Genomic DNA, 23,496 nt, shown 5'->3' with positions numbered 1-23,496 from the left:
AGATCCTTTTAGTCCTCACGCTATGTTTTTGTGTACTTATGTGTCCTTCATGGTCTGCTGCCAAGCAATCAGACTTCCACTGGAATAAGTGTTGCTAGAACAAAGCTGCATTAGGAGAAGCTGGATGATCTACAGCTCTTCACACCTTAATGACTGAACAATGGTTAAGGAAAAAAACACCACTGCATCCTTTTCCAGTGTGTTTCAGGAGACAGTAGGCAGAACATCTCAAAAGCTTTAACTGCCTCCTAACATAGACCAAATAGCATAATACAAATATTTATTTTACACATTTATATTTTGCTACAACCAGCAGCATCAATTTGAGTTCATTTTCTCCAAATACGGCTTATTTTTCTATTCTCATGTTCAAATACCAACACTGTTCTCTTGACTATGACAAACTGCTATCAGAAATACCCACTCCCCACATACAAAATGCCCTAGACTCATTCACAGGAAAATTACTGTGAGATCTCAAAATGCCATAAAATGAGATCTATGAACTTCCTTAACAGCATTTTGACCAGATTCCCCCAGAGTATTATTTTCTACACAATAAAGCTATTTTTCCTTCTTCTCGTTAAAGAAAGCTACGAATATAGCATCAAAAACATCCAACATTCATCTTCGTATTAAATAATCACGTAACGACTGGGTTGGAAGGGCCCTGATTAGGGTCCCAGAAGGATTAGGGAAGAGTCCCACAATGGATCCTGGGGGACACCGCTCATCACTGGCCTCCACCAGGACACTGCCACAACACCCTCGCTGCAACCTTCCCACTAACTCCTTGTCTACAAATAGTCCACCCTTCAAATCCGTCTCCAACACAAAGATAAGGATGTGGCAGGGACTATGCCAAAGGCCTTGCATAAGTCCAGGTAAATGTTATCAGTTGCCTTCCGTTTGTCCACTAATACCACCACTCCATCATAGAAGGCCACCAGATTTATCAGGCACGGTCTTCCCTTAGTGAAGCCATGCTGGCTGTCTAATCACCTGCTTGTCCCTCACGTGCCTTAAAGTGTCTTCCAGGAGGATCTGTTCCACAATCTTCCCAGGTACAGAGGTGAGGCTTACTGGCCTGTAGTTCCCTGGGTCCTCCTTCCTCCCTGTGCATAGCTGCACAGCAAAACAGTGAAAAGATGGCTTTATTTCTTCAAAATCTGTTGTATGTTAAGTTTCAGCCAGAACCATCCCTTGTTTTAGCTTACTGCAAAAGACCTCATCCCAGTTCAAGAAAACACAAACAAACAAACAAAAAAAAAAAAACAAAAACAAGGGATGCATGAAGGAACACTGCTGATCAACAGGTTGATTGTGAAAAGCCATTCAACTTTAAAGAAATACTCTCAAGATAGATTTGTTGTTTTTGATGCTATATGCATATGCAACTCCAGAAAGAAAATCCTCCCCTCAGAATGAAAGAAAAAGAAATAAAAAAAGAAATTAAGAACTAAATGAACCAACCAACGAGATGAAAATAAGAATCACAGACTGCCACACGCTCTTTTCCTTTTAAGAACACTAGTTTTGTTGCTTCAAGAAAAAAAAAAAGTAGTTAAAAAAATCCAGCAGCATTGCCAAGGTCAGAATTTTCAAAATTGCTGAGAGCTTCAACCATAAAGCAGCGAGTAGCTATTAGAAACATTAATTACTTCATCGCTTTTGCCTGCAATAGTGCTACAAAGGGGAAAAAAGTACAGGCATGTTACACATGTAAGAGTAACTTGCAGTGCTGCTCTGAAGGTTCACTGTTTTAACTTGAACTGAGGACCAGTGCTGAGGATTGTACACACACTGACATTATTCAAAGCCTCATGAATTACTAACCAAAATTCACTTACCATTGGAAGGACTGGGGGACTTAGCAGCTGCCTGCTCCTCTTGCTGCATCTGCTCTTCTTGCTCCGGATTCACTGTCATAGCAGTAATCGCTGTATTCTTTGGCACCTGATTCTCCTGCTGAGTCATCAGTATGTCAGCTTCCCTCTCTTGTTGCGGTGGTTGAGTCTCTATTATCTGATGTAACTCTGACCTTTCTGCATGGCTTTTGGCACACAATGCCATCTCAGATGGAATGTCAATCTTTAATTTAGGAAACAAATTGTGCTGTTCTAATAACTCCCCTACAGAAGGCTTAGATAAAACTTCATTCAGCTTTGGCATGCTTTCTGAAGCAGCTTTAAAGGACAGTTTATCTACATTCTTTGCTTCTCCAGTGCCAGAAGTACCATCTTTTAAAGTTTCTTTTCGGCAGCATTCTGGTCTAATCTTTCCGAGTTCTTGAGTCTCAGGCAGTTTTTTGCTATTTTCACAAGAACCACCAGCAAATTCTACTTCCATCTCTTCATGGTGCTCTACCTTCCTTTCAAGAAGGAACCTCTCAGAAACAGTCATGTTAACAAGAGACTCATCTTCATTCATTTGTTTCTCTTCTATATGCATCTTTTCTTCCTGTTCTTCAGGCTGAGTCTCAGGAATTGCCTCATATTGAGAACTCTCTTTTAGTGAATAACCCTTTAACTGAGCTTCTCTCCTGTCACCACAGGATGAAATCTCAGGGCAAGACTGATCCGCAGCAGCCTGACTTCCAGAAATACACCCCTGAGCCTGATGGGCTGCAGGGCCTGATGTCTCATCTCCTGCTATTTCTGTACTACCTAACTGCATTACAGGCTTTCCTGAAGAACGTATATCCTCCTTTTTTGGTTTTTCACAGTTCTCAGAGAGGGCTTGATGGCCTGCATCCAGCCTCATTTTTCTGTCATCATTCTCCACAGAAGACAGTCTCAAGTCTGAAATACTACATTCAGAAGTTACCTGGATCTGTGTAGCTTCATTATCATGGCCAGTTTTCAGAGAGTCTGAACTGATTTCTATGTTTGTGGGCTGGCTGCATCCACTTGCAGAAAGCATCAGATTACAGGACTCAGAAGGCTGTGACACAGAGTCTTCTGCAGGCATCTTTGACAAAGCATCTGTGGGCCCAGAAAGGTCTCCTGGTACACATGAATAGGTTGAAACAGCAGCTTTTTCTTCTCCCTCATTCTTCTCTGGACTCTGAGTTGGAACAAAGATATCCTAAAATTAAAAAAAAAAAATTAAGAAGTGGGACACTGAACATCAGGGTATCCCGAATAGGGCCATTTATTATTTCTAGATAACAAAGGATTATGAAACAGAGCAAGCTCAGAACAAAACAATGGATAAAAAAGATTTTTAATCCATATACACAAGTGCCAATTGCAACACCCTCACTGACAAAAATTACTTTCCAGTAACTCTGTGGCAGTCACACAAGGTCTTTAGTCCACCCCCTCTATTAACAAACTATGAAGCAAAGGCAACTATGGTAAATCAGCAGCTGTTTTTAATTAAACAACAAAGAGTTCTGGAAAGAGCCTTTGTAATAATCTATCATATTAATATGAAAGCCACTTTCAGCTAAGAAGAAACCCCTGCCTCAACTACTAAAATCTCCAGCACAACTTCTATTTACTGCCTTAAATTGATTAAATTTGTTACACTGAGCTACAATGCCACCGAGTATCTGTTAAAGCCCTCTGCAATCCTGAGAAAAACAAGAGACAGTAAGAATAAGCAACTCAAAATACATTTGCAGTAAGCAAATTCTAGCATTCCATAGTAGAATATTCATAGTAGAATACAAAGGCAGAACAGTTTCAGCTTCTCCATGATAACTGATGATCAATGTGAAAGTCCTGATAAAGTTCAGCTTCTGACACAGTTTGAGAAGCAGAATGTCCAGTTGAGTACTAAAAACAGCAGCCTTTTAAAGAAATAACACAAAAGCACAGGAGAAGTTTCTAATATAGACGGAAAGATAACTAATACTATGTTCAGTAACTAAGCCCTCTTAAGGTGTTATGCATTCTCTCTGCAGGCTAAACTGCTACACATAATTACACATACAGAAGAGCATCATTAATGTACAAACGTGACTGCTGGGAAAAGGGAAGCTCACGTGAATCATCTCAGTAGGGAAGCCAAATACAGAAGCACAGAGGGTTGACTCAAATTACGTTTTTGCAACAAGCACAAAAAATTATATCCAAGAAGATATTTACATGAACACTCACATGAGAAAACACTGGTTGTGATGGTATAGGTAAAGATTCAGGAAAGAAGGCTGGGGCACTCTGGGACACTGGAGTTGAAGCCTGTGGCAGGACAGGAGGCCTTGGTGGAATAACCATCTCCACTAGCTCAACTCCCTTCTGCTCCTCTTGCATCAGTCTCTTTTCCTTCTGTCCCTTCTGCACCAGCTCTCTTCCTTCTGCAGCGGTAGAAACATCCACGTGTTCATCTGGTTTTAAAGAACAGAAAAATTACTAGCAGATACCTGTGTTGTACCTAGTTTCCAACATTACTGTTAAAAAACTTATTTTAGCAGCCTATGCAACATTCTCATACTTTAATGGGTGAACTTGATATATCTCAATATAAATAAATATCTCAATATAAATAAATAAATAAATAAATTGCAAGGGCGGGAAAATCAACAAAACTATCTATAACACTATAATGTATGGAAAATACAGCAATAATAGCAGGATGGCAAAGTCTTTGGCTGCAGCAAATAAGGACAAGCCCAAATGCAGCAGCCATGGACACAAACGTAGGAAAGAAGCTGCTTACCTTCAGAAGGCCTCAGGTAGGCAGGGATCTCCAGAGAGATACCCTCACCTCCATTGTCAACCCTTAAATGATTTCTGAGAAGGGGTGGATCCTGGCTCCAGCCCTTTCTGTCACTCAGTGCACTGCATTACATGCACCTGAGCTCCCCTAGACTGGCCCTGCCTTCCCACCAGCTGCTCCATCACTGCTTCAGGCTGTAACTTAGCATTTCTGCTACACTATCCTTAATTGCAAGGGAGAGGAGGGAGAAGAAAGCATTTTGTTAAGAGTTCACATAACCATCTTGCTACCTAAGGTCCAAAACTTCTACAATTAGAAAAAAGTACCTGAAATTTATGTAAAACATTTTTCTGAGGACTCTTTTTCTTTTGCTACTTCTATTAAAATGCAACCATACTCAAACCCCACTAACTAAACATATATTCTAGAGGTACTTCAGATTCTGTGCAGCAAACAAGATGGAAATCTCACAGAAAGGAACAGGAATTTTCCATAATACTGAGAGTCTGTGGGGCTATGTTAACCCTGATAGTGAACAGGTAACATGTAATAACCAAGATATTACAGAGAACAAGCAGTCTTGGCACAACCTTTTAGAATACACACACGTAACATACAAAAACTCTTAAGTATTGAAAAGGTCATTTAAGGCAAGATGCTCTCTTCCATCTTTCTTACTGCTCTATCAGCATATGTTTAAGACTGACACCTATCTACCTATAGCAAAAGAATGGCTTGCCCCTAAGAAAGAAGACCAATGGCAAGCAGCAATCCTTATTCCATGTGAAGTATTCCTCATCCTTCATATGGAAAGAGAACTAGCCAACAAAACCAATTTTATTATGATAGCTATGCAAGAAATAGACAGGTTATCAGGAATCACAATTACAGGTCTCCCCAGATCTCATTCTTTAAGCATCCTCAATCCTGCTTTATACTTTAAGAGCAATCTGAACAAGTCCTGAAAAGGCTGCATGCCCAAACTAAACTACAGAGCAAAGAAACACAACAGCAGGTGAGCATACAGAAAAAAAAATTACCTTTTGATTGGTCCTGTTCAGTAGGACTGCCAGGGATGAGAGCATTGGATGCTAGGCCAACAGGAGAAGGAACAACTACACCTTGAGAGCCACTGCAGACCAAGAAAAGGTAACATGGACAAGGAAATACATCACTAGAAAACGTATTAACTCCTCCCCAAATACAACCGTACCTTGCCACAATACAAGTCCTGTCACAAGAGGAAAGTACCAGGGGTAGAGCAATTGGACAGATCAATACAGTGGAAGAAGTATTACAACAAAGGTGTGATGATGGAAGGACTGGCAACAGAAAGGTGCCTGAAGGAAGGGAAGAAGACCGCTCACCTGCATCAGAAGATTCCAGGTTCACAGGGAAAAGCTTCACCAAGGAGGAATCTCCAGAAAGAGATCCCTTCCCAGTGGCAGTCAGCCCTTAAATGAGGTCTAAGAGAGGTGCAGCCAGGCTGCATCCCTTCATGTCCCACAGCTGCACTGCCTTCACCTGTGCTCCCAGGACTGACTGGTCCTTTCCCCAGGTGCTCAATCATTGGGTCAGGTCATGCCTCAAGAGTTCCCACACACAGCAGTTTACTAGCAACAGACCTGAGAAACAGTCATTGGCTACACAAGCACAATTATTTCATTTTACTGGAAAATAAAGCCATACTCCCCCTTTGTAGAAGAAATTTTACACTTAAACTGTATTTGCTTTGAGCTTTGCCCACAAAAAAATATGACTGGAAAGTCACCTGACAATGCATACTTAATGGAAAATTAGGGAGGCTGTAGTCTCCTCTTCACTGCCTGCAACAGCACTGGTTAACAAATAGACCACAACCTGGTCACCTAACCCATTTGTTTTGAGAGCATGTTTTTTGCTCTTCGTATTGTGCAGTACAAAACATCTACAGATAATTGCTACAGTGTACAGTCCATTTAGAGATAAATAATGCAGTAGCTAAGAAAGCAAAAGTGTCGAGGACATGGTTTTAAGATATGAAAGACAAAAGCATACATTGATAATAATGTGGTTGACAGGGAAACTGCAAAATGAGGATTCCCACGTGGCAGGGGAGTAGAGAGAAAGGGAAATTATTCATGCTTTATTGTTAGTGGGGTGGGCAGAGGAGACTGTGAACACTCTAAACATGAAGCAGAAAGTTCTGGCCAGTTTTCTCAAAATAAAATAAAAATAAAAATCAGTCAGCAATTCAGGTTCAAAGGTCAAAGAAACCCTGCCAGAACACAATCTGAACTGCTGTCTGTTTTGATAACTTTCACCTAAGACAATACGTATGCATGGAAAGGAAACAGACAACAGAGCTAGCAGGAACTGTTAGTACATCATATCCAGTATCATTATACACAAAAAAAGGAGCCATCACAGTAGGGCAAGTCAAAGAAAGAACTCTCAGCAGACAGCTGGTGCTGGAATAGAGCTGATAAGCTCAGGAGGAGTCTCTCAGGCAAAAGCCAGTTAAGCTAAGAGCTCTTTTCAAAAATTAGCCCAAGGTTACAAGCTAGAAACTGCAACTTCATTCCCTATTCAGCTGTATATAGCCTTTCAACATCAAACATAACCAGGGACACTCTAGAAGCAACCTGTGAACTCTCACCCTAAATTACATATGCAGTTCTATACAGAAGTCCCATATATCACACACACAATCAAAGGAAAATATCTGAGTCATAACAACAGAATTACATTATCATTCTTTATAGAATAAGTGGAGCCTTTAAACAACACTATACAAAAATACAAACAAATCAATATTCTCCATATGGCTTCCTATTTGAAGCATCCCATACCTAGCAGGAGGAAAACCTGCCTCATGCACATACGGACACTTTCTGACAGATGGATACTAGGAGACTAAGAAAACACGTGCAAACATCCTTTCCTTTAGGGACTGAAACAAAATATTTTAAAATTGCTCACAATCTCTAATTTAACACCACCTAAATAAGCAGAGATTTAATGAGTATATAATGAATATAATACCTGTTCAAACCAGGTGAATAGAACCCTATATGGATGTTCCAAATTCGGGGGGTGCAAACACAAACAGGTGACATGGTGCCCAAACTAAGGTAGTTTGTCATGGTTGTACAAATTAAGGTAAATGAAGTGGTGGGAATGGTACAGAAACTATCGTAATACAGCCTGGTTATCATTTTGTGGCTTTGTTCTTGTTTTCATTGTTTACTTTTGCTTTTGTTTGTTTGTTTTGTTTCTGCTTACGTGGAACAGCTCTCCTGTACAAGGGATCCCTGTCCAGAGAGCTGCAGGAGGTGCAGACTGCGGGCAGGGGTACATGCCAGAGAACTTCCCTCTTCCACTCTGGTTACAAGGCAGTCACTCCCTGCAGCAATTTTAAACAAAAGGAAATAAGATTAGAAATTTGTCCAACAACGTGAATTATTGTTTATTGGAAGGTTACAGCTTGTCCTTGTCTACCTGAGGTTGTTTTCACACAGAACTGGATGAAGGACAGCATGTGAAAGTTCAGCATGTGAAATGTCAGCAAGACATAAATCAGATGATAAAGATAGCTCCTAATTACAGAATAGATTTTTTTTTTTTTTTAAATCAGATCTGACTATACATATCTTCATATCTGAGGATTTTAGAAGAAAAATCCGCAGTGGCTCCAACATTACCTCTGCAGATTCAAAGACAGCACAGACTCAGTATGCTTAAGCTACTATTGAACCTCCTGGGTACAGAGGATTTATACAAGACTATTCCAGTACTAACACAGTTGTACACAAACTAAAACTAAAGCATAAACTGAGACTTCATTTAGGTGCCAGAGCACATGAAGAGAAGAGCAAAAACGCAGGAGAAGGGACTGAAAAAAAATAAAGAGACTTGTGAGAAATAATGGAAGAAATGGAGGTTTGGTCTGGAGAAAAGCAGGTTGAGGGGAGACCTCACTGCTCTGTGCAACTGAAAGAAGGTTACAGCAAGGAGCGTGCTGGCCTCTTTTCTCAAGTGAAAAGTGATCAGACACAAGGAAACAACCTTAAGTTGCACTGAGGAGAGTTGATGAGGTATTTGAGAGGGTGGTCAAGTACTGGGAAGATGCCCAGAGAAGTGGGGGAGACCCCATTTCTGGATGTATTTAAGAAACACATAGATATGGTACTAGGGGACATGGTTTAGTCAATGCTTTACCCAAGTTATTCAGAGTAAGAAAGCCTGCAATATTTGCCTACAGTACTTATTCACATTTTAGACTGTGTGCTGCTACAAAGGATGAGCATTATTACCACCACTGGAAACTGTGGTCTATAGCACAGTTACAGCCTTTCATTTCCAAGATGTTACCAATTTTAGCAAAAATTAATTGAAAAAAGGTCACAGTATTCACATTCTAAAATATTAGATGACTGAAGAGACCAAGCAAGAATAATTATGATTATCTCTGGGATGGTCATTCTTGCTTCAACTGTCTATTGTTACCTGTTACATTATTTTCAGGAAACATTTCTTCCTGAGTCGACAAGATATCCAACTCCTCGTGACCAGAGTCAGCACATTTCTCAGTTTTAGGTGAATCAGAGACAGGCATCTCTTTCCTGGAATGTTCTTCTGCATCCAGCAGTGTTCTGGGAAAACAACACAGTCCCTGACCCAAGAAACTCAATGCATCAACTGCAATCAGCATAGGTGAAAGCTATTCAACAATGCACAGCAAGAAAAAAGCATGAATAAAGCAGGCAGATCTCTCTCACTTGACAGAAACCATCTTTATCCTTGACAAATTAAATTTCCAGAAACATTTGCTAAGTTTTCTTCCACTGTAAGTGCTGCTTGAACACAATGCAGATTGTTCTACTGACTTCAATTCTAAGAATTTAGTTTCACCTTCTTTTTTTTGTTGCAGAATGCAACAATAGAATAACAGTTAGTTCACCTTGTATCTGGCATAGAATATAAATACCTTCTAGCAAAATGAACATTTTCATTTTAAAATAATTGAAAATATGAAGTTTACAATAGCAAATACTCAACAGAATCCTGGAAACCACCACTTAGCCTCTAGATATCTCCTGAGTCTAATGTCCATATGGTAATAATTAAGGTTTTGAATTTTTATGACTGAAGCTTCTTTTTAAGACGTATTTCAGTTGTTTACAAGAAAGATTTCGGTATATTTTTTTTAATTAAGCCCATGCACACTGCCTTCAAAAATAAACCTTTTGACTATTTTACCCTTTAAACGCCTTCAGTTGACCCTCCAAAGCAGAACGTGTTTCTATGCTGGTGACAGTTTCCCTGCTTTTGACATTCAGTTCTAGAAAGGTGGAGAAAACCAACAACACTTGTCACTCAGGTCATCTAGATTAATACACAAAGACAAGCACATACAGTTCTGTAAGTTACATATATTATATCAAGATAAGCTTTACATGAAAAAGCATTAATACTGAACTATTAAGGATAACAAAATTTGTTTGCTTGTTTTTTTAAGATGAAATGAGGTTTTTACCAGAGATACAATTCAGTATCTGAAAGTTCTGAAAATACACTGGGAGAGGTTCAAGAACCAATGATGACACTTGGATAGCACTAAGGAAACATGAAACTAGCCCGAAGTAAAGACAAGGCAAAAAACTATTCAGCTCTGAACTGCAAACTCACTATTGCACGCTACTAATACCGTATTTCCTGTCACAGACACATAATACGTCTAAATTGAGGAGAAAGAAAAAAAAGTGACAGAGCAACAAAGAGACATGGAAAATTTTCACGTACCATCCTTAATATCACTCTTCACAGTTCTGGAAGAAGAAAAGATAGCAGCTCCAGAGTGAAGCTGATTCCTAACATCTTCATCGGGTGCGACATCACTCTCCAGGTCCTGGCTCTGTGAGAGCTCCAGAACTCCAAACTGCAGCTGTGATGTTCCTGTATCTAACACAAAACACCCATAACTAGCATATGCACAAAACAAAATATGAAATAATCACAAGAGCAGGGGACACACTAAGGCAAAAGACAAATTGAGGGGACTGCAAAAGCCCTGAATAAATTAAGATACTCTCATCTCAGCTGTACTAATTAAAAAAATATGGTAACAGCACAGTGACCAAATAGCACAGTGACTGTGCCCACTACACCCAAAACCAGCGCTAACCAGCAAAGCCTTGCATGGTACTATTAAGTACTACTATACATTTGATGATCACAACCTGAAAACAATCCTGCACTTCTGAGGACAATCACGATGCCGGTTGCAACACAAAAGAAAACGCAACAATGACAAGAACCCAGGCTGCAGTGAGAGAGGATTCACTCAAATGCAACAGCCACAGCAATTAAGGAAAGAAGCTGCTTAACCTTCAGAAGGCCTCGTGTAGGCAGAGACCCTCAACAACATGCCCTCTCCTCCACTGCCAACCCTTAAATGATTTCTGGGAAGGGGTGGATCCTGGCTCCAGCCCTTCCTGTCACTGAGCGCACTGCATTACATGCACCCCTGAGCTCCCCTGGGCTGGCCCTGCCTTCCCACCAGCTGCCCCATCACTGCTTCAGGCTGTGACTTAGCATTACCACCACGCTAGTTCTTTGCTCTTCCATAAAAAGACCTGATCTCCCAGTGGCCAGCATACATCTCCTGTAACACCTCTTGTCTGCAGGGTCCCTAGTAACTACATTATGAAACCGTCATAGATTTTCGAGCATCAAATTATAAAAAGCAACGTCAGCAAGAAGGAAAGCTAATTCCCGACGTTCTGCCATCAGCGTGGCTAAACCCGACGGCACAGCGGAGGTGCGTAACCGACATCGCCAAGTTACCTTCCGCGTACGGCGAGGCAGGACTGTCCTCATCGTCCTCTTCGCATCTTTCTGCGGCCTTCCCACAGGCACTGCAACACAAACAGCCGCTCGCATCGCTCAGGTCTACCCGCACGCCGCCCTCCGACGGCGCTCCGCGTTCCACGAGGCCGCCTGGCGGCTGCAGCCGGACCGGCCGCCCCGAGCCCGCCAAGGGGCACCGCCCCGGAGCGTCCGCCGCCGCCCGCGCCGTCACTCACGGCGCACGACAGGGCTCTCGAAGGGCGGCAAAGCCGGGATGCGAAGGCCGATTTCCACGCCCACCTGCTGTCCGGGCCGGGCGGCGGCACCTCCTCGGCGGCGCTCTCCATCGGCCCCGCGAGCACCGCGCCGTCAGCGCGGCCAGGCGCACGGCTCCCAGCTGCGGGCCGCTCCCGGGCCGCCCCGCGGACGATCTCCTGCAACACAGCGGCGCGTCAGAGGAGGTCGGGCTCGAGCCCGAGCCCGAGCCCGGCCCCCACCCCGCGCGAGGCGCTCACCAGCACGGGGCTCCGCCGCAGCGGCAGCCGGCGAGCCAGCACGCCGAGCCGGGCCCGCTCCGCGTCCCGCTCCGGGCCCGCGCCCTCGGGCTGCGAGTCCTCCACGATCAGACGCGGCGTTCCCTGCTGCGAGAGCCCGGGGTCCAGCGGGCTGCCGGCAGGCTCCATGCGCGGCGCCGCGAGGGCCGGGACCGCCCCTACCGAACGCCTCTCTACCGAACGCCCCGACCCCACGCCCCTCCGCCGCCGCGCGCCGCGCTTCCCGCGGCCGCCATCTTGCAGCGCGCGGATTGGAGCCGCGGTTACCGGGGAGACGCGGGCGCCGCTCAGAAGCGCGGCGGTGGTGCGCATGCGCAGAATCACCCCGCGGGGGGAACGGGGCTCGGCTTCCTTTACGTTCACTCTCAAGATTAAATGGAACTGTAAACAAGAGCTGTAAACATCCCGAACGTTCAGCAGAACAGAAAGTGCAGCTGCCTTCTGCGCACGAGCATTTCGCTCATAGCTTTTTTTGACCTCTGCGGTGCTCCGGTACTGATTTTGCTGGGCTCACTGTTGTTTCCAAGCTTGCTGTCGTCTTCCCTTTAAGTTCGTAATTAATAAGCTCATTGCCGGATAGATATATTACACAACCGCATCTCTCTTCGCATATCTTCTGCGCCTCCATCCTTCCAGCAGCTATTTTCTAATCAGCTGCTTCTAGAGAGCACAGCTCTTCATTACCGCCCAGGAAGACGCGCTCGAACGAAGGCGCTCCTGCAGTGCCGACAGCGCGCAGCAACAAAGGCGGAAGGGAACGGCCGCAAAGCGACAACAGCGGTCCGTGCATCTGCCCGCGCATGATTGGCCTTCGGGAAGAAAAAGGAAAAAAGTGGATCTTGAGCAACAGACATCAATAAAATGAAACCGGTGGATAGATCTTGCGCCACAAGAGCATTTACGCAGAGATGGCAGTCTCATTAAAGGCGCAAGTGCAAGCTATGTTAATGCAAGGAAAGGATAGAAATCTATCAGAAGCCACGATTTGATTCAGGTATGATGTGAAAACGTGGGGAAAAAAAAATCATTACTCCTTTCTCAAAGAATGGCAGAAGCATACACGGTCAAAACCAGCTAAGGCTGAAAGATGGAAACATTCAGAGATACCAAACAACCAGAAAATGGTCCTACAGACACTAGCAGGAGAGCAACAACCAAAAGAACTGTTTTTCTGCTCTTCTGAAGGGACACCGCTGGGTGGTTCATGTCAAGAAAGCTGAAGCATTTCCTGCCCATCTCTGAGAAGGTTAACAGAAAACAAAAGCGACCCAGTTAAAAAAACAATAAGACAAGACTTCACCCTTGAAACCAGGCTAAAACTGATTAGAGAGTGCTTATATAAGCTAAGTGTTTTAAAATCTGTTGAGTTTTCATCCTAAATTATGTTGTCTTGGCAGTTACTTCCCAGAACTCAGAGGACAATGCAGTAACCAAAGGCTAGAGGTAGGCAGACACACCAGTCTCTCAAAATTCCTTTCCAATCCCTTAAAATTTTGGTAACAAACCATCAAACTAATTACTGGTTTGTACGTTGAAGGTAACAAGGAGACGAGTTGCAGCCAACATACCTCTGTAAAGAGAAGGCATGTAATACCTACTTTATTTTCATATCAGAACAATGGGCCTTGCAGACAAAAACTGCTAAAAGTTACTCGCCAGCACCTATATGGGGTGCTAATAAGCAGAAATTGATGCATGAAATTTCTGTAATATAAGAATAAAACTGGTTGAATAACCATCTTCAGAAAGCAGCCATCAACACTACCATGCAACCATAAGTATGTCAGAATGAGGATCCAAACAAATGTGCTACCTCCTATTCTGTTCATTGTTTTCTTTTATTACCTTGGATATAAAACAGCAAGTACACTTACTAATGCACAAGCAACACGAAACTGAGAGGGACTGTAAGCAGTGGAAGAAACACTAAAAAAAAGTCTTGAAAACGGACAAAATACAGCACAGATAACAGCAGTCCAAAGAAGAAAAGAACTGTCACAGTGGGTCACAGTTCCTGTAAAAGTGATGCATCAGTGCAAAGCTACTGCCAAAAGGTGCAAACACAATGCATCAAACTTCTATACAGCATGCATACGTTAGATGTGTGAAATCCTTTTTTTTTTTTAATCTACACCTATAAGTCCAAAGCTGAGCATTAAAGGATGTCAGAAGAGTAAGTTTTTGTAAATCTTCAAACAGAAAAACATTAATAACAAATAATTTTTCATATTCATAGGAGGAGAATTGCAAACAGGCTTATAACAACTGCAAATAGGTTGAAATTAAACACAGAAAATTCAAACAAAAATAAAAATGTTTTAAAAAGCTAATGAAGCTCCGAAGGTCATGCAGTCTAACATGTAATAATTCTTCTTTTTTTAAAAAAAAAAAAAAAAAGCTAGTAACAAACAGACATAGCTGTCCTTGGTCTGAAGCAGGTAGCTAGACCAGATCATCTCTGGGTTTCCCTCCCAGCCTCATTTTTTCTACAGTTCTATACATCTGTACAAACCAGTGGGATAAATTTCAGAGCCTGGTCCAGGTAGTCAAATTAGCTAATGCCAAAGGTGAGTGCTAGTGTTAAAGCTGACTGTGTTTCCCTTTTTTGTATTAAATCTGTATTCTCTTTTCCCCCCATCACTTTTATGCTATGAAGAAAAGCAACCTGCTTTCTCTACAATATGCACCTTTGATCTAAATATTCTCCCCCCCTCAGTTTGCAGACTGCATTTTTTTTCCCTGAGCCTTAGTATAAATTACGAATAGGGTGTGGCCACCTTCATCTAAACATGAGGATAAAAGCTTATTTTCCCTTCAAATAGGGAAATGCACCTGACATGAGACTTCAGTTATGAAGGCTGTCTGATTTTCCATACCTGCAGTATTTTCTCTGAATTCTGTGTATCTTTAAGAATTTGCAGTGGAAAGTGGAAGCTGTCTTTTCTTGTTCTCTGAACAGTTGTTCCCAATGTAGTCTACTGATGGGGATGGGAAATGAGACCCAGGTCTCCCGGTCCTCGCCCTCCTTTCTTTCACCGTGAATCTTTTTCTCCATCTCAGTGCAGCCTCCACTCCGCACCTGACCCGAGCACAGCATCCACACAGAGCACCAAATGCTAGATCCTGACTTCAAGTCAGAGTTAGATACACGAAATAAGGTACCTAACGAGAAACGTCAGCTTAGCATAGGAGTAAACGTATCACCTGCCTTCGACAAGCTATGTTGAATACTCGGTATTTTCCCAGTTGCGGTGTTACTCCCACACGAATTATAGCAGCGGCCGGCGGTGTCCGCACGCACCGTGCTCCGCTCCGCTTTGGGAGCAAACGCTGCGCAGCCCTCAGCAGTCACAGCGCCCGAGCCCGGCGGCAAACGAGAACGCCGCCAGCCCCCGAGCTAAACACGAGCCTCACACAATGGTAGGCGCCCGGAGCTAACCGCGAACAGCTGTCGATGCATTGATACGGCCGGCCCGGGCAACGCCACGGCCCGGCGCGTCCCGGAGCACCGCCGCCGGCGAGCACGGAGCCCTCCTCGCTCCCCCCGCAGAGGAGCCGCGCCCCGGGCAGCCGCACCGTGCGCGGGACCGAGGAGAGCAGCCAGGCCGCAGGAGGAGCTGCCGGGCAGGACGGGCGCAGCGCCGCGCTCCGTCGAGGGGCGGTCGAGCCGCGCTCGGCGGGAGACGGAACTGCCGCAACCGCCTCCCGTCGAGGCGGAGCGGCGGAAAGAAGAGGCCGCGGCGCCTCCCCGGCCGACCTTACCTACTCGCAGACAGGTGCCTGCAGCATGAGCCGCCTCCTCGGGCTGAAGCGGGGGCACCGGAGCCCCATCCCCGCCCCGCTGACATCAGCGGGCGGCAACGCGCTGAGCTCCGCCCGCGCCGCTCCTCGGGGCCGAGAATCGCCGGGCGAAGAGGGGCGGGGCCCGGTCTACGGCCACGGCCCTCAGCGCTGTATCTCTTATTTCTCCGATTGCAAGATAAGGGCCCGGCTCTGCTTCTCTGGGTGACTCCGAAGAGCGAGAGCCGGCGCAGCGCTCGGGTCCATCCGTGCTCACGGCTCCCCCGATGCTAACCGCGTCACCACAGCGCCCCCCTGTGGACGTTTTGAGTTCCTGCAGCCCCGCGCATAACGCTGCTGACAAAGGGGCGCAGCCGACAGCAGAACAGCGCCTGGAGGCGTTCTGGCACGTGGGAGAAGGGCTTCTAGAAGAGCTGTTTCTGTTCTGCATCTGGGCTCACTCCAGAGCCTCCAGACTGAAAACACAACGTATGGCATTGTACGTTGCAGACTGCATCCCTGGGATTCTCCTCGGCAAAAGAACCCCAGACGGTCAACAACAGCTAGGCCAGTTTGGCCTCCGTCGTCCCAGGAAACTACATCCCCTCAGCCAGGGAGAGCAGACATTTCTTGCTCATCCCAGCCCCATCCTGTCATTGAATCACCTCCGTACCTAAAGAGCATGGCTGCCACCTAGAGTTCCTTCTCAGCTCTTTTTCAGCTGTCTCATCTCTATCCTCACACCAGCTCACAGCAGTGCCATCCAGCACTCTGGGTTCATGTCTGGGCTTAATTAGTAATTAAGGATTATCAACCTGGCATTTGTTTTTAACGTTAAATCGTTTTCAGAATAGCAACGACAAAGCAACACAACGGCCCCTAGTGGGTGCCCTGCTGACATCAATCTGACAAAGGTAAACTTCGAACTCAGAGGAGGCGATTCCAGAACCTCCAGTGACCTACCAACCAGTAACGTGTGACACTATGTGTCTATCAAACTTCAAAGGAAAAGGGAGGTAATTATAAACAGTAATGTAAAACGGATACATAAATGCAAGACTCCAGCTCCTTACTGTGAACTGTGCTATAGGACTGTAGCAATTGGACAGATCAACACAACGGAAAAGGCATCACAACAAAGATGAGATGATGGAAGGACTGGCACAATAGAAATGAAGTCTAAGAGAGGTGCAGCCAGGCTTCACCCCTTCCTGTCCCACAGCTGAATTGCCTTCATCTGTGCTCCCAGGGCTGACCGGTCCTTTCCCCAGGTGCTCAATCAGTGGGTCAGGCCATAAGTCAACAGTTACCATAGGCATATATTTTAATTCTAAGGCTCAGGATTACAAGAAATGTTGCAATGAATACACAGTGACAATTTCATAGGCAGTCAGATCCTAATTTTGATCACAGATGCAGTTGTTCTGTATTTCGTAGGAGACATTCAGGATTTGCAAAGCCTTCAGAAGGCAAAAGTGGAAGGAAAAGGAGTACTGTTCTGATAAATCAACCACAGTGCTGCAGAGAAGTAAAAATCAGATGGGCTTATCTGTCTGATTCTGTTTCTGTATCTTACAACCTATGATGGAAGAGATAGTATAGATGGCAACACAGCTTCATCCCAACAAGGAAGCATTATCAAAGCTAGGCTTTTCTGTTCCAAGGACAGCTGTGAATCCTGCAGGAGATCAGGGCCTGTACAAAGTTCTTAAAAGAAGTCACCTGTTTTTCTCTTCTACTGTGAAAGGTCTCACCCAAAATGAATTCATATTTTACCTTGGTTAAAGACATTAACCTTATTTAGATACTGCCATAGATCTCTGGTTCTCAGAAATAATCATATTCACATGGACATTCTTAGCTAGGGAGCACAGAAAATCATCATTCCAGACTGAAGGTCTGAAAAACTGAAATTCTACAGATTATTCTCTCCTTGATATTACTAAGATTCTATTTATGCTATTTTGAGTCTAGTCTTTAGATCTATTTCTATAGCAGCTATTTACCTGTGATTCACTGCTGTTCAAAGGCACTCCCTTTTTTTTAATTTTATTTATATATTTTTTTCCTATTTTCGCTGCCTGTCATTCTGCCTGATGCTTGTCAGGATCCATAATGTCTACACGCAGCTCAGCTTGTGGTACATTATAGGAGTGCCAGTGACTGTAGGGCACATGAGAGCAGAAACCTGCACGCTAACCTCTGTGCACATCTAATAGGTGTGCCTAAACTGTGGAATTTCGGAAATAAGGAAGAACCCCTTAGACAAGATATCCCTCCTTTCACTACCAGATGGTAGGGCTGATGAAACGTGACAGCAATATGACTGCACAGCCACATCATTTCTGTTGTGATCATAGAGAGATCTGATCACATCAGAAAACAACAGAAATGCCATGATGTTAAAATTTGCTGAAGAATGCAAACAGATCAGATTATAAAATATGGCTCTTGGTTGTAAACAACATTCCCAAGAGATCCTCGTTGCTCCAGTACCATGCTTTAGTATTCTCTGTAAGCTTTCACTCCTGGTTTGCATGCCTCCATTTCATTTCTTTTGGCAGAAAGCCAGCTGGAGGAGCCTCTCTGCACTGCAGAGAAAAGCTGCAGCTCTGGAAAGCTACCATGTCAAAAATAAGCAGCAAGTATTGGATTGACTCACCTGAAAACAGAAGGCTGGTAAAAAAAAAATCTTTGAAAATCTTGCATCTTCATATTTGCCCTTCATGATCCTACTTTCAAGTCTTACTTTCAAAATGGAATTTACTGTTCTCTGGGTGTTTATATGCAGGCTTTTCCCTTTATTCACAAATTTACCTGCTTCCACGCAGTCCTTTGAGACAATGAAATTAACACTGTTGAGCAAATTACAACACACAGAAAATAAATTGTTCCATTTTGATGCACTAACTCTGTTTATAAGATCACTTATTACAGATCATGTCCAGCTGTGTCACTGCATTTCAGTGTGAAAAGGACTTCTTGCATCACCCCTTGGTTTGTTTGTTGAGAGCCAGAGAACCTTTTGAGTAAACATCTCAATTTGAGAAAATTCTGTAAGCTGGTAACATCTGCACGAGCCCACAGGAACAATGATGGGTTTTCCTCCCTTTCTGTATTTGGCTTTTTCCCCAGATTATCTTCTCACAGAGGTTGATAACAGTACAGACTGTCAGATTCGCATAGGTGTGTCAGAACTCCACTCTCTGAGCCTTCAAAAGTTTGGCTGCAGGGCAGGTTTGGTGGGTGTACGGGAACTGCTGAGTCACAGCTGACCCACTGATTGAGCACCTGGGGAAAGGACCAGTCAGCCCTGGGAGCACAGGTGAAGGCAGTTCAGCTGTGGGACAGGAAGTGGTGCAGCATGGCTGCACCTCTCTTAGACCCCATTTAAGGGCTGACTGCCACTGGGGAAGGATGTCTGGGTGGAGATCTCTCTCTTGTGGGGTCTTCCCTGGGTGCCTAGCCTTCAGAGATGGGTGAGCATTTTTCCTTTGAAACACCGTTGTGTTTGTGCTAATCTCTTTGCTGTGACGCTTCTTTATCACTGTGTTAATCTTCCTGATTGTAACAGTGGGTCACCAAGGACTACAGCAGCATTGGGCCCTGCTATCTAACCATCAGTCCTCCCTGCTGCAGCTCAGTTCTGTGGAAATCTTGCAGGCTGCAGGGGGTACAAGCCGGTGCTGCTTTAAGAAACACTGCAGGTTATTATTGATCTAAATCTTATTTTGCTACTCTGCCACGCCAGCACAATGTGGATTGCTATCTCTCTGTCAGAAGAGATTCAGGATTTTCTATCTGAAGCTACTTTCTGGTGCCTCTCACCAGCTCAGCATGAAATCTCACACACTGCTTGCTCAGTTTCCCCACATGGTGCACTGAGCACCCCAAGCTGTGTCTGCAACGTGCTGCTGAAGTACAGCCACACACCCACATCTCTACCCTCTCTCATCCTGGGTGTCGCAGCCCCAGTTGACACAGTAGGGCTGCTCACGACTGCTGTTCTACATGAGGAGTGGGCAAAAATCGGAGGCTTTCCTTTTCTGTGTTTCTGGAAGCTAGATCTCATGTGCCAATGCATTTGTCTGTAACTGAAGAGGGCAGGGAACCACCGAGAAGAGATCAAGACCCCACTGTTCTGCTTACCTCGGAGGGTCAGAGAAGAAAGAAGGAATGTAAATGCTGACGGCAAGCCTGAGCATCCCTTGCACTGCTGGCTTCTGTGGTGTTACAGTGGATATCGCGGTTACCCGGCAGCAGGCATTTAAAATTCCCTGTGGTGTTTCACGTTTGTGTGACTCTCTCCTAATCAGACCAACGACGCAAACTGAACTATCTCCAGGACCACACTTCTAATGCCGTGAGCTCGGCGCCAGAGCATGGCCGGGCCCGGTCCGGGCCTGCAGGGAACCGGCGCCTCCGAAGCCGAGGCTCCGCCGAGCGGGCTGGGCTCGGCACGGGAGAAGAGGCCACGAGAAAACCGCGCGCCTGCCGCCCCGCCTCGTCCGCCGCGCGCTCGGGGCGGCCTCAGAGCCGCGCCTCTCGGGCCACGCCTCCGTTCGCCGCAGTAGCGCAGCGCCGCGCGGCAGCGGAGCCAACCGGGGAGGAGCTCGGTGCGCTTTAAGAGCCGCGCGCCAGTCACGGCGCGCTGCAGCGGCGGCCGTCGCGTTACCATGGAGACGACGGCCGGACCGGTCGCTATGGAGACGGCGGCGCCCTGGCTGCCGGGCGGACCGCGCCGCAGGGAGGCGCGGAGGCACGCGCTGCTGGTGGTGATCGGGGAGGTCGGCACGGAGCCGGAGCGCGGGGCGCTGCGCGGCGCCCTGGAGCGCGGTGAGGAGCGCGGAGAGGAGCGGTGCCCGCGGGCCGCGCCGTGCCGACGTCCGCCGTTCGTCGCGGCGCTGCCGCAGAGCTTCGCCCTGCGCCCGGAGGGGCGGCGGCCGCGCGGCGGGCGGGACGGGATGCGCGCGGCGGGCGGGAGAGCTCCGTTAGGCGGGGCGGCACCGCGCGGAGCCAAACGCCGCGGCCCGGGGGCGGGCGGAGCTCGCGCGGCCGCGGCACTCCGGAGCGCTGCGGACGTTCGGACCGCAAACGATTTTTTTTTTCTTTCTTCCGTTCTGCACATTTTCTCCGGATTCCCACCTTCTTCGTGGGTCCGTGGGTCGGGTCTCGTCCCCGCCTTGCCCAAACTTGGGCTGATTGCGGGCTTCGCCCTGCGGGGCAGCTTACCGCAGTGCGAGGGGCAGCGGCGGCGCGGACTGCGGAGCGCCCCGTGGGACCGCGAGCCGCGGGAGGGCGAAGAGCAGCCCGGCTCTGCTGCGCGGGGACGGTGCGGTGCTCTGCTGTTGTGCTTTGCATGCCGGCGCCCCGGCGGGGATAGGTCTCTATATAGAGGAGGTGATGTTATTTAAAGGGATGGGACCCGCCGGTGGGGCGGAGGCTGCGGCTTCGTGGAGGTTTCTAATGGTTCCTAAAGGACGGACTATCGTGACATCAGAACCTCAAAGGTGGGAGAGACGGTGTCCTGTTCTAATGAGCAGTGTCCTACACCTGTAAAAATGAAGTAATACCTCCAGAAAGTTTGTATGTGCTTCTCCCTTTTCTCACCCATTTCCAAGATGCATTGACTTTAAGTACCAGGAAAAATAAACGCAGATTTTGCGGTGCAGATTTTAAATGGCACAGCACGTGCCCCGTTCTGCAGTCAGCAGTCTGCCAGACGCCTGCCGAGTCCTGTCAGCTGCAGACGCTTTTGGCCTTAGGGCCATTTGCACATGGATAAGCATCCCCTAGCAGCAGCTACTTGATGGCAAACAAAACTGGTCTGAAACATTGCATGCTATACGTCTAGATTTTTATTTATAGGTTTGTTTTAAGAATAAAACAGTTCTTTATTTGCCTCTGTTCTTCTGGCTGTTGTGCCCTGCCTGCACAAAGCCTACCAGGAGGAGGTTTATGAAGAGTAAATGAATGTATCCCTCACTCAGGCTGAACCAGAAAGTGCACTTTCCCCATTTTCTTCTTACAGCTTGATTCAGAGAAATTGAATAATGCATGTGGGATGCTGCAGGAACCTGTTTGTTCCCACCCTTACTGCTTCTGATGCAGTGTCACTGTATCTGTGGAACACTTGAATACCTATTCTAAAATGATGTCCACAAATACTGGTCTGATTCCTCTGTTTCTGTGTAACTTTTGTCCTGTTCTGAAACAATATTAGAAAGAGTATAAGATGAAAATACCAAATCTTAAAACCCAATTATCCTGGCAGGAAATTAACAGAAAAAAAAAAAAAAATTATAAGGGTATAAGGAAAGAGATGGGAAACTGATGAGACCCATGGTATGTTACCCAAACTGTGCATGTGTGAAAAATATGCACGTTTGGAAACCTTGTTATGGCATAGTCTGTACTCCTGCATCAGCAGATAGGATGGTATCAGCAAGGACATTGTTCTGGCTGTTGTACGATGGCATAAATTGAAACTGTGGCAGGTAGGGATAGGTTAGAAGTGATTTTAGACTGTCTGGAGGGGAAAAAAAGACATTGCATAAATTGTGGCAATAATGAGTGAAATGAGAATTTCATTTTTCCTTGCTCTGAAAGAGTATATTTGTCTGTATTCTGGAGGAAGTAGCAGTGCCTCAAATAGCATCAATTGCTGCAGTAGGACTCTAGGACTCTGACACAGCAGCTCGAGTCAGCAGGATGTGTCCTGCAGCATGCTGCCGTGCTCTGCTTGTGTGGGAATGCTCACAAGCACTGCATTAAGAGGCATTGGCCACTGATTTAATCCATCATGCTTTCCAAGGCTATTTCATAGGAAAACAGTCCTTTCATCTTTTTCCTTCCTGTTGTGTTGACGTTTTGTTTTGTGCTTTACTTGTTCCTGTCCTATGCAGTCAAAAAGAAATACGTATTCTGTGACAATGTAAGCAGTGGTAAGTTTCTGGATGTTCAGAGGGCTTACTGTTTGTTTGTTTTGTATATTCTGCTGTGAAGCTATTACTCTATGGTTTCAGCTGTCATCAGGGAAAAATCTTAAGACAAACATTTTCTTGAGTTGCTGTGAGTTCTTGAGACTACTGAAGTGCAATGCAATGACCTGGTGATTCCATCCTGCATCTGTGTTGAACAAGCTGATACATTCTAGCTTGTATCCTAGAAGATACTACTTTCCACCAGCAGCCTTCAGAAGCTCTTGTGCAACATCAAATCGCTGTGCTGGAGAACCAGAACTGCAGTAACTGGAAACGCTATATGTGAAAAGTCAACACACTTCACTCCTAAAAAAAAAAAAAAAAAAAAAAAGGTGGATATTTGGTTATCCTTTTATGTAAGAGAGGGCATGTCTTCAGAAAATGGTGGAATAACTCTCAACAAGGACCTTAAAAATAAATACTAGGGCTGAGATCCTTGTTCTGTTTAACTCTTAGAAGCCTGTGCTAGCGGCCTTCTGCAGCCAGCAGTGTAAGAGGCCAGCATAGTGATTCACAGTGTAATTCCATTATTGTTCATGGCACCACGATGCAGTATTGCACCACCAAGGAGAAGGTGCTCCTTGTTAGCCTGTGAAGTTCTGATCTGTGGTGTTTGGTGTCATTCAGAACATACAGCTGCTGATGCTGAGGTCTGAAGGTGACTTCCCAGCATGGCTTGGTGC

The 23,496-nt window shown here is 45.6% G+C and overlaps 2 protein-coding genes across 10 annotated transcripts in view; one reads left to right on the top strand and one right to left on the bottom strand.

The window, feature by feature from the left end:
- The window catches only part of TP53BP1 (tumor protein p53 binding protein 1), a 39,747-nt gene extending 19,446 nt beyond the window's left edge, over positions 1–20,301 (bottom strand). For 2 of the 8 annotated variants that reach the window (XM_090149249.1, XM_031587995.2), the window contains exons 1-12: positions 15,813–16,133; positions 12,012–12,859; positions 11,797–11,930; positions 11,494–11,564; positions 10,450–10,608; positions 9,907–9,988; positions 9,154–9,299; positions 7,930–8,050; positions 5,706–5,797; positions 4,107–4,333; positions 1,851–3,087; positions 1,003–1,125 (exon numbers count right to left, since the gene is read on the bottom strand). In XM_090149249.1, coding sequence (XP_090005375.1) covers positions 1,003–1,125; positions 1,851–3,087; positions 4,107–4,333; positions 5,706–5,797; positions 7,930–8,050; positions 9,154–9,299; positions 9,907–9,988; positions 10,450–10,608; positions 11,494–11,564; positions 11,797–11,930; positions 12,012–12,362 — 2,743 coding nt within the window. In that variant the 5' untranslated portion in view covers positions 12,363–12,859; positions 15,813–16,133. Of the gene's footprint in view, positions 1–1,002; positions 1,126–1,850; positions 3,088–4,106; positions 4,334–5,705; positions 5,798–7,929; positions 8,051–9,153; positions 9,300–9,906; positions 9,989–10,449; positions 10,609–11,493; positions 11,565–11,796; positions 11,931–12,011; positions 12,860–14,926; positions 15,623–15,812; positions 16,138–19,979 lie in introns of those variants that run through there. The other 6 variants (XM_090149251.1, XM_090149252.1, XM_090149253.1 and 3 more) reach the window with 6 other exon arrangements.
- Positions 20,302–20,407: 106 nt separating this feature from the next.
- Positions 20,408–23,496, top strand: part of MAP1A (microtubule associated protein 1A) — a 48,228-nt gene continuing 45,139 nt past the window's right edge. For both annotated transcript variants that reach the window (XM_090149248.1, XM_031587989.2), the window contains exon 1: positions 20,408–20,666. In XM_090149248.1, the coding sequence (XP_090005374.1) occupies positions 20,507–20,666 (160 nt within the window). In that variant the 5' untranslated portion in view covers positions 20,408–20,506. The remainder of the gene's footprint in view (positions 20,667–23,496) is intronic.

This window comes from Phasianus colchicus, chromosome 12, assembly GCF_987193195.1.
Source record: "Phasianus colchicus chromosome 12, bPhaCol1.hap1.1, whole genome shotgun sequence".
Classification (NCBI taxonomy): Eukaryota; Metazoa; Chordata; class Aves; order Galliformes; family Phasianidae; genus Phasianus; species Phasianus colchicus.
This window is presented reverse-complemented; position numbering and strand designations above follow the sequence as displayed.